General features: G+C 44.9%; 2 protein-coding genes across 3 annotated transcripts; both read left to right on the top strand.

Annotated features, from left to right (window-relative positions):
• The first annotated feature begins 564 nt into the window (after positions 1 to 564).
• Positions 565 to 1,689, top strand: LOC122000011 (probable F-box protein At2g36090). Its single transcript, XM_042554592.1, has one exon. It carries the CDS (start codon positions 565 to 567, stop codon positions 1,477 to 1,479), a length of 915 nt encoding a protein of 304 aa, XP_042410526.1. The 3' UTR covers positions 1,480 to 1,689.
• A 1,741-nt stretch (positions 1,690 to 3,430) lies between these two features.
• Positions 3,431 to 6,151, top strand: LOC122001211 (cationic amino acid transporter 7, chloroplastic-like). 2 transcript variants are annotated; one of them, XM_042555840.1, is made up of 5 exons: positions 3,431 to 3,948; positions 4,008 to 4,230; positions 4,495 to 4,846; positions 4,927 to 5,158; positions 5,315 to 6,151. In XM_042555840.1, exons 1-5 carry the CDS (start codon positions 3,519 to 3,521, stop codon positions 5,878 to 5,880), a joined length of 1,803 nt encoding a protein of 600 aa, XP_042411774.1. In that variant the 5' UTR covers positions 3,431 to 3,518; the 3' UTR covers positions 5,881 to 6,151. The 2 variants fall into 2 exon arrangements, with proteins under 2 accessions (XP_042411774.1, XP_042411775.1); XM_042555841.1 differs by having other exon boundaries at positions 4,533 to 4,846.
• Positions 6,152 to 10,934: the final 4,783 nt, after the last annotated feature.

Here is a 10,934-nt window from a genome sequence, read left to right on the forward strand (position 1 = left end):
CCATACAAGGGATTGTGTCTTATGATACCATCAGATTGGCAAAGTTGGTGGGCCCAATTGCTTTAAGTAAGTTTGAGCGCAATTGTGTGACCTGTAACCGAAAGTTACTTGACCGGGGAGAAGGTGCTTGGCGTCGGCTCAGCGATCCACAATACAATAAAAGGGTTTCTAGAACGAAATTCCAGTATTTGTTTAGTTACCATTTCAACGACTCCGTAATTAATTTAATCAATTAAACAGGTCGCTTTTGAAGGCGAGATCCGAACCGTTCTGCAGTCAGCAGGGTGCCAATCACCAACTACGTTCTTCCTACGTGGTAGCGTCGTGCTAGCTGCCTCCTACTCCCTTTTAATTCATTTGAAAACGTCGAGCTGGTGCTTCTCCGTCCTACGTCAGCAATGGCCGGCTAATCATATCGTCCACTTTAGTTGGAGTATCCATTGGATTCTTCGTATCTATAAAAAAACGTCTCTTCTGATTCTCTTCTTCCTCCTCCTGTACGATTTCATCGTCGATCGTCGATTGATTGAGTCCGAAATTAGGATTCCTTTTTTGAGAGAGAAAATGGCGACTGCTGCTGTCGAGGACCTCCACCCGGACTTGATCGCCGGCGTGATCCGCCTTCTCGACGGGCCTACGCTCGCCTCGCTCAGCTGCGCCAACGTCCGCTTTCGCTCCCTCGCCGGCGAGCCCGACCTCTGGCGCGACCTCTGCCTCTCCTCCTGGCCGTCCCTCGGCCACCCGCGCCTACTCCGGCTTTTCGCGTCCTCGCATCGCTCCTTCTTCGCCGACGTGTTTCCTTCCCCTGTTTGCACCGTCGCCGACTTCGCCTGCGGCGGCGACGGCGAATCCAGCCTTCCGTCGGAGCTCATCTCAGCCGTCGACCTCCGGCACCGCGGATCGGTTGTCTTGTCTCTCGTCGTCGAGACGGACACGTCGACGTCGTGGTTCATGGCCGCGCCGTTCCGCATCGACGCCGACGCGGAGAGGAAGGGCGAGGGAGGTTCCGCTGTTTTCTCGCCCGAGGAGCTGACGCTGAGCTGGGTCGTGATCGACCCACACCATCGGCGTGCAGTGAGCGCGACGAGCCGCCGACCGGTGACTGTTGACCGGCACTGGATCACCGGCGAGATGGTTGTGCGTTTCGCGCTGGTGCTCGGCGAGGAGTGCGCCGTCGTGGCGGTGGTCAAGATTGGAGAGGAAACAGGGCAGGTGCGGGAGATATACCTGGTGGCCGAGGGCGTGGAAGGCGCGTGTTTGAGCGGGAGGGAGGGTCTGGCGGTGCTCCGGTCGGCCATGGAGGGCGGCCGGAGGCGAGGAGAGGAGCACGGCGCAAAGAAGCGGTGGGAGGAATTCTCCGGGCGACGGCAGAAGATGAAGGAGACAGCGGCGAAAATGGAGAGGTTAGTGGATTTGGCCTGCGCCGCTGTGGGCGCCGCCGCTTTCTTGGCGCTCTTCGCCCTCGCCGTCGCCAGGTAAAAATCGTCGGATTAAGTACCGGTCCGGCTGAACCAGAGTGATCTGAGTCGTCCGTTTAACCCCACCCTCACATCTCAACCGTACGATTCGCACACTCGAATAATATTTTTTGTTTTCTTTCTTTGCGATATCTTGAGATACACATTTGTACATGAATGATATACAAAGTATATAAAATGGCTAGAAATGGACCTGGCTTCTCCTCCACTATTTGGGCCTATTACATTTTATATTCAAGCCCAACAGGCCCATTGGGTTTTGATAATTTAATGCTAGTCATCAAGATTTTAGGATTTAGAATAACTAGCAGTAGCGGAACAAGTGGGAGAGTCGGTTGGTTGGTCGGTCGATCGCATCTATTCTCGATGAGCTTCATTTGCCGCCTCCCCTAACGGCATGCTGGACCAGTTGGCCAATAATTTACTACTAGAGTACATGTTGATGCACTACTAGATATGCTCACTGTCGGTACTATAGGGCTACTACATATCCCATTTTTGATCCAACTTGCTGTATGAATATTCCACCATCCTTCAGGAAGACAGTGAACTGGATAAGATACATTCCATGACTCGATCGATGCATGATCGTAGATAACACTCATCAGCAACGTGGGGGCCCCGTAGGAGCTGTAAATTGCCATTGGAATGTTGGGATAAGGAAGCTGACCTTAAGCAGTTAGTCATAAAGTTCCATTGTCCTAAAATTTGCTGTCTCGCTCGGGTCCTTGGGGTGCCCAATTCCCTTTCGTCCCAAACATGTTCGATCTGATCGTCGTGTCCGATTCGATCCAACACACTTGGGCCTTTGGACGCGCTAGGTGAGCCCCAATGCGAACAAGTGGAGTTTAATGACAATGTTTTTTATTATTATTGTTTTTTAATTGTTTGTTTGTTTTGGCTAGTGGTCAAGAATTTCACTCCCAAACAAAAGAATTATTTGTTTGTTATGTTTTAATTATTTGTTTTTTAATTGTTTGTTTGTTTGTGGGGGCCGTAGCCTCCGTTTAATTGAAGGAAGGTAACTGACTATTAACCTAACCAGTTAGAATAAATATTTAATAAAAATATTGATGTTTATATAAGGCTACGTTTGGTAGGGTATAATATGTTTGTAATGTAAACAAGATTAGCTGATTAATTTATTTGGTTTAATTTATAATGTAATGTAATCTCGATTATAAAAGATAGTAATGTAATGTAATCTGAATTATAAAGTAAATAGTATGTAATCCGATTACATTATGTGGTCATTATTTAACTAAAATTTGAATGTCGAATATACCCCTAATCAGCCGTCGCCCACCGCCACCGCTTGTCGCTCGCCGCCCGCGGCCCGCCGCACGTCCGTCGGTCGCCGGCCGTCCGCCCGTCGCCGGCCGCCCACCGGCGGGCGCCGGCTGCCCGTCGGCGCCCGCCGCCCGCCCATCGGCCGCCCACTCGCCCGCCACCCGCCCGCATTCAATCGTTGGCCGTCGGCTGCCGCCGACTGCTCGCCCGCCGGCCGCCTGTTGACCCGCCGTTCGTCCATCGTCGACCGTCGACGGTGACCAACGGTGACGACCGCTAATTACCGGAGACTGCCGCTAGTTGCCGGTGGCTACAGTAAGCTTCGACAGAGGTGCGACGACCCATCGGTAGAAGTCGCAGGATATTTTTATTATTTTATAATAATATAAATTACATTACTTATAAAAAAATAATAAACACGAAATAAAAAAAAAAAATGTAATCATCCTGGTATCATGTAACCAAAGATTATATATATTATATTACCAGCTGTAGCCTTAAAGGTATTCCAGTTCATTTGGTGATATTTAATTCTGTTTTTTGTTTTTTTTTCCTATTGGAACAGTTAATTGAATTTTAAAAAAAATTGCAAGAGAGATTATGTTTGTTTAATGTTAGATACCTCCTCTTCTACCAGTCACGTTAAATGCGCCAACTCTCACTGCCTCTCATCAGCAAAAAATCGTGAGGGAGAGAAAGAAGAGAGAGAGAGAGAGAGAGAGAGAGAGAGAGAGAGAGAGAGAGAGGAGGATGGAGAAGCCGCATGGTCGTCTCAGCGCCGCATCCTCTTCCTCTTCCGCTCCCTCTCCGACGTCGTCGTTCGCGAGTCTCCAATCCTACGGGCGGGCGCTTGCGCAGACGCACCGGCGGCTGCGGCGGCGCGCTGGGTCGGTGACCACCACCTACGAAGAGATGAGCCGGGTCAGGGCCCGGTCTGGGGCCGACATGGACCGGTCCCTGCGGTGGCTGGACCTCGTCGGGTTCGGGATCGGCGGCATGGTCGGGGCTGGGGTGTTCGTGGCAACCGGCCGCGCTGCCAAGCTCTACGCCGGCCCCGCCATCGTGCTCTCCTACGCCATAGCTGGCCTCTGCGCCCTCCTCTCCTCCTTCTGTTACACCGAGTTCGCCGTCGATATGCCCGTCGCCGGAGGCGCTTTCAGCTACCTACGTGTCACATTCGGTAACCGATTAGTCCTTTCTAATCAGAGAGATGGGATTTTTAACAACTTGTCATTTTAGGGGAATTTGCGGCGTTTTTGACGGGGGCGAACTTGATAATGGAGTACGTGTCCTCCAACGCGGCGGTGGCCCGGAGCTTCACGGCTTATCTGGGCAGCGCCATCGGGGTCGACACCACCGCCAAGTGCCGCTTCACCGTCGCCGGCCTCCCCGAGGGCTTCAACCAGATTGATCTTCTCGCCGTCGCCGTTATCCTCCTTATCTCCATCTGTATCTGTTACAGGTAACTAAACCGACCGGCTTCATTCCTAGTACTGCGTTTCTTAGTCGACGGTCACAGTACAAAAAGCTCTGCTGCTGCAGCAGAGCAGCAGAGCAAGTTCGTCTCCTGGTTCTCGCGTCCTCCATTTTTTGGCTGCGCACGTCTCGTCAAATCACGGCGATCATAATGCGTTCGCTTTGTTTGTGTGAAACCGTGTCATCTATCAAACTCTCAGTTTTGTTTCGTCTTCGACTTTGCCTTCCATTTTTAGTATTGCCGATGCAGCACTAAAGAGAGTTCCGTGCTCAACATGGCGCTGACAGCGATCCACATCGCCTTCATCCTCTTTATCATCGTCGTGGGGTTCTGGCGTGGCCACGTCCGCAACCTGACCCACCCGGCGAATCCGGGGGAGAGCCCCGGTGGGTTCCTGCCCTATGGGGCTGCCGGAGTCTTCAACGGCGCCGCCATGGTTTACCTCAGCTACATCGGCTACGACGCCGTCTCCACCATGGCGGAGGAGGTGCGCCACCCTGCGAGCGACATCCCCATCGGCATCTCCGGCTCCGTCGCCGTTGTCACGCTCCTCTACTGCCTCATGGCCGTCTCGATGTCCATGCTTGTCCCCTACGACGCCGTAAGTGTTTGATTCCCTGAAGAGAGAGAGAGAGAAAAAAAAAAAGACTCACATTTTGCTGCTTCCATTGTGGCCTTCAGATCGACACGGAGTCCCCGTTCTCGGCGGCGTTCGACGAAACCGCCGGATGGGGATGGGCGTCGAAGGTGATCGGAGCAGGAGCAAGCTTCGGAATGCTGACCTCGCTCCTAGTTGCCATGTTGGGACAAGCTCGGTACGTCTGCGTCATTGGACGGTCCGGAGTCGTCCCTGCCTGGCTCGCAAAAGTCAACCCGAAGACTTGTACTCCCGTCAACGCCTCGGCCTGCCTCGGTCAGCTCATCTCTTTTTAAATAAAGCGTAGCTTGAAATTGTCCAAAATCCTTGGAGCATTTTAAAAATTTTATTCATCTTAATCCAAGTATTTTGAATAATTTCAAAACTAAACTAAAAACCTCTTTCCTTTTAACAATGTAAATTAGTTTCCAGGAGTTATTACGGCGGCGATCGCTCTCTTCACCGACCTGAACGTCCTCCTCAACCTCGTCTCCATCGGCACCCTCTTCGTCTTCTACATGGTCGGCAACGCCGTCATCTACCGCCGCTACGTCGCCGCCGGCTCCACCGATCCGCGGCCGACCGTCTCCTTCCTGCTCGCCTTCTCCGCCGTCTCCCTCGCCTTCACGCTGCTATGGAAGCTCGCTCCGGCAGGCACGGCCAAGGCGGTGCTCCTCGGCGCCTGCGCCGCAGCGGCCGTCGTCTTGCTGCAGGTGTTCCAGTCCCTGGTGCCGGAGGCGAGGAAGCCAGAGCACTGGGGGTTGCCGCTGATGCCGTGGACTCCGGCCGTCTCCATTTTCCTCAACGTCTTCCTGCTGGGGTCGCTGGACGCCCCGTCGTACTTGAGGTTCGCCGTCTTCTCGGGCTTCGCCGTGGTCGTCTACGTCTTCTACAGTGTGCATTCCAGCTTCGACGCCGACGAAAATGGCGATCTATTTAAAGTAGAAGACGAGCATGTGGGGCTTGCGGGAAGAGCTTCGAGTGCTTCCGCAGTATGATTCGGAATCGAGAAGGAAAGAATTTGGCTTTTCATCCCACTTCTTAAGAACCTGAAGGCAAATGCCTTCTATTATTTTTCTCCTTCGTATTTATTTTTAATTGGATCGAAAGAAACTGATGCACAGAATCAGAGTGAAAGAAAAGGGTAACAAACAATATCACACCCGTAAACTGAATTGTAAAATTTCGAGTTAGATTTCAAGGTCTCTGTGTTCATGATTGTTCTTTTTTTTTTTTGAATCTTGTTCAATGAACCTTATCTTTCCAGTCCATGAACCTCCGGATGGATGATGTCATGCTATTGCATTCTTGCTCTAAAATTTGTTAAAGTAAATTATGTAGTAATGAACTTTCTAAAGCTTTTCTTAGGTGACCAATCAATCCCAATAAAGGATTTAAGAGCTACCTTGCATTAGCAGGATGAGATAAAGAACCACCAAAGTAAAGACAATGCAGTCATGTAATATGCTATGATGATATTAATTTCAGAACCCACTCAACTGTTTTCAGTTTAATTTCCTGAAGTTTGGTGCGGCGAAGGTGCATCTTTCTGCCTGGCCAATGCTAACGGTGCCAATATTGTTTAACTGAAAACCATGAGCTAAAGATTTGATAGTATCCTTGACGTTTAATAATTCACTTGTTCCTCCGCAAGGCCACTTGCGTTCTCTGCCCGGCTGCAATGCTGCCACTAATCTTCACTGAGACCATAGCTCAACACTTCTGATCAGAGAACCATTCACATAACGAATTAGTTACTATGAGCTTATAAATGTATGACAAAGTCAATATCCAGTGGGATGAGTTGAATATTTAACATAAACAAAATATCAAGAAAGTAAAAGATAGCTGGAGGCAAAGTTGTGTTTTGCAACTGCGACATTAAGTATCAGTCGGCATCTACTATGAGAGTTTGAACGCGAAGTTTGCCAGATTAAACCAGCCAACTTTTCAACTCATTTCATCATCAACAAAGTTGAATGACAATTCAGTTTTGCCTGAAAAACAAACTAGAACTATTCACATTAATAAGTTCTCTAGCAAATATTATCTCAACTCTTTCAGCTACTCTTTTGTCAGTCACGAGTCAATTTGATAAAAGAAAAAAAAAAGGTTCCAATATCAAGTGATTAGAGCAAATACAGTGGTAAGGTGCATGCAAGAGCTCCAATCTCAGCAGTTTATGCATCAGTATGCAGCAAGTAGCTGCAGCTTCTATCCTAACAAGTTCATTCAACTATTGTTTAGCTCTGTTCAGTTCGATAACAAAAAGATTACTGAAGAAGAAAAAAAAATTAGACAGAGAGAAGTATATATGTGCCATAATAACTGCTAAAATTTAAAAGAAATTTGAGAGCAGACGCATTCTGCTTGTTTGCACATGATTAAAAGGATTATCTAAACATGGGTGACCCCCTGCCCCCATGTCGTCAAAGTCCAAGATGTCGGCTGACATGGTGGCCAAAGTCAAGGAAGGATTAACCCTTGAAGTCAACATAGTCAATCATCACGGCCAAGAGGTTATCCAACTGGTCTAATGGGCCGATCGGACCATTAGGCCAAGAGGTTATCTGACCGGACCATCGAACCGGTCAGAGGCCAAACCTCTCAATATGGACAAATAGCTTAAGATGAATCAACACTCTCCATGGCCAAAATTTCTTTAAGATAGAACAATTGAATAGTTCGGTCGAGCATTTTAGCCAATCGGAACTATAGTCCGATCGAACAGAATGGACGTCCAATCCGATTAAACTCTTTGGTTGAAACCGATAGGCCGAGTAAGGGACGAGTCCCCGACCACATTCTATATGTCCGATCGGCCAAGTGACTGCCGACAGGGTCATGGGAAAAGCTCCATCAGTTTACCAAGTAAGCGGGTTGTGGGCGCTCAGCCCAACGGCCTCATATTCCTTTTTAGCGTTTTTTGTCATGAAGGACAACAAATAGTCTATATGCAAGTTGTGCATTAGAAGCTTCCTCTCTTCCAAACGCAGAGATTACGGGTCCATTTTGGGAAAAGATATTAGAGTATCTTTATAGTTTGTCCTTTTCTGGAAATGCTTTGAGATTCATGCATAGACAAACGGTAACACTATAAAAAGGGATCTCCATCTACAGATGCAGGTACGCTCATATTACACGAGACTACGTAGTTTCCACTATTCATTTATACTACTATTCATCACCTTCTATCAATCATTGACTTGAGCGTCGAAGGCCCTATGCCGGGACCCTTCCCTGGCTCAGCCACTAACGTTCCTTTTGATACGCAGAAGTGCTTCGAAGTTATCTTTTGACAGTGAGGAGTCTTCATTTGGTCAACATCTAAGCCATATATCCAGTATTCCATCTCCATCAATTTCGGATAGAATCAATAGGGAAATCATTTTATTATCTCAGACAAAAAGCCAGGTTCTCTAGTAAGCAAGTGATCAAACAACAACCATAGGATTAACAATCCCAAGTGCAGCAACAGCTGAGAACTGCAAGTTCTAACCAAGTTTAGTGACCATGAGATGACATGACAATCCTATTCAGATATTTATCTATTTTTTTTCTTTTTTAATAGGGATCTATAGACAATTTTTCTCTGCTGGCCTCTATAGGTGAAATGAGGATTTATTGTAGCTTCATAATTCATACATAGGCTGCAAAGTCTCATGTTTGCAACATTAAGGAGGGCTAGCTTGAAATACCACCAACTTCTATTTTGCAGCCTTGCAACCTAAACTTTATTAGGTTGATGCTACCCATGACATTGTTTGACTGAGGAATACCCTAGTTGTTTTGCATAATTGAGGTGAAGTTAAAAAGTTCAACAACTAGTAATCAAAGGTGGTTTTTGTCTCTGAAGCTTCCTTAGATGATGTTGAGGTGGCTTTCGCTTTTTAATTTCTACTTTCATTGTATTAGTTACAGAAAAAAAAAACAAGATAAGTAAATACACTATAAGAATACTAGAAAAACAAATAAAACACGAACAAGGTCAAATATGGTAGTCACCATAACCAAGACAACAATGTAGGAAAGTCAGGATAAACTTAACTTCTGATAAATTCCAGAACAAGAGGATTATCAAATGTTAGAATAATATCTCGATCATACGATAATATCACAATTACAAGACAGATATTTACCGCTCCTTAACACTCACATTATAGATCAAACTACAACAGGCATTACACTGGTTCAATAGCTTATCAAAATTGGCATTACATAAGCACTGAAAATCATGATCCAGTTTGTTTTCTAAATCCATTGTTTTTTACTGGCAAAAAAAAAAATATTGTCCATATCTCAACATCATAATTTGATGTTTAATCTTCAAAGGTATTTTCTCATTGATGATGTTTTCCTTGGTGAGCTTTAGTCTACTCATTCTCTTTTTAGTTTCATCTTTTCCAAATTAATCTATTACTGTTATGAGAGATTCATAACTCTGATAGACAACTATCAAATCAAAGTTGAAAGTCATAAGTCCCCTGCTTAATTCAAGTTGATGCAAGTTTTGCTTGGTTCTATAAAAGTAAATAAATGGTGACTAGTGATTAAATCAAATTTCACAATTACATCTATTTCACAGTCAAAGTTTTGTGGTTCAATTGTCTTTCTCTACTGTTAAGTGTTTTGGGAAAAAAATGGTCTTGGATTTCCAAATTTTATCAGGTTCAGTTTACAAGTAAATTTATCAGTGAAAGAACCACAGATTATCAATTTTTAAGTGAGAAAGCTAAGATACATGTGCAGGTTTGAATAAGAAAAAATAAATTAAGTTGGTAGTGAAATGTTCAAAGTTGAAGCAATTTGATCCAACACAATTGAGAGTATGTGCGGCATAGAAGACCAGAAATAACTATTTAACGTGATTGAAATGGATTTCTAGGTATGAGTACTGCTAGACATAGATGAACATATTGTGGTAGTATCACTGAAAAAACTCAAGATAATCACGATGATCCACACCCAAGGTCATTTTTTAGACACTAGACGCAATCGTCAAAGAATTGTTTGTCCATGAGTTATCTTGGAGAATGAGGACAAAGAGCCTCACCTGTCCGCCATAACTAGTGAAAAGTTCTTGAAATTGGAAGGTAGTGCCATTTTCAGATTAACGAAGATGGGACTCACAAAGGCTATGCTTATCAGAGTTGCATTTACTGGAGTGAGATCCAATCGAGACAATCACCATTGAAGAAGTGTAGAGACGGTGTCAAATGAATAGAAGAGTTAGGGAATTTAGCTGTTTGGACAATAGACATGCTCAATAAAAATGAGCAGATCATTCCAAATCATTCACTATGAAATTCTTGGTGCATTTTAAATTGACTTTATTGTCAGCAAGAGATTTGATATCAATAAGTTTAGTATACAACCTCAAAATATTAAACAATTAAAACACAATGTACAATGGCTCTGAAACATTTATTGCAGCATTTTCTTACAATCATCATTTGACCTATGTCTTCGACATTAGTTCTCGGTATATCGCAAAGATTATTTACAAGACAAAACCTAATAACTTCAATTGCACATGGACAAACTCACTATCACATGATCATCGTCTAGATGATGCAAAATGGCTGTCAAAATGCAATATTTAAATTTATATATGCAGTGTGTTAAATTCATTGCTCAGTGGCAGAACAAACAATAGACTAAAAAATTTTGACAATTGGACTCTACATCTAGCACTTTATCAGGCATTTGAGACTCTACCATTGACATTTCAGCATCACCACATTTAGAATTTTTAGAAAAATGAAGTGTTTAAAATTTGAATTCATACATGTGCCATATACTCATGACCAAGATTAATCAACATGACATAATAACACAGTTATTTGAAATCTAAAAACAATTCAAAAGGGAAAGTTACATATTTCACTTTAAGATCTGCGCTAGCTGCAAAGATAATGGAAAAGAGCATTGCTATAGAAAAATGAATGTCACCAATAAGTTGTGTTTGTTTGACTGGATTAGCTTGGTTCAATGATATATTTTTCAATAAATTCAAATCTTACTGATTTTGCTTTTAGTTGATGGTTTGACA

This window comes from Zingiber officinale, chromosome 7A, assembly GCF_018446385.1.
Source record: "Zingiber officinale cultivar Zhangliang chromosome 7A, Zo_v1.1, whole genome shotgun sequence".
In the NCBI taxonomy this organism is placed as follows: domain Eukaryota; kingdom Viridiplantae; phylum Streptophyta; class Magnoliopsida; order Zingiberales; family Zingiberaceae; genus Zingiber; species Zingiber officinale.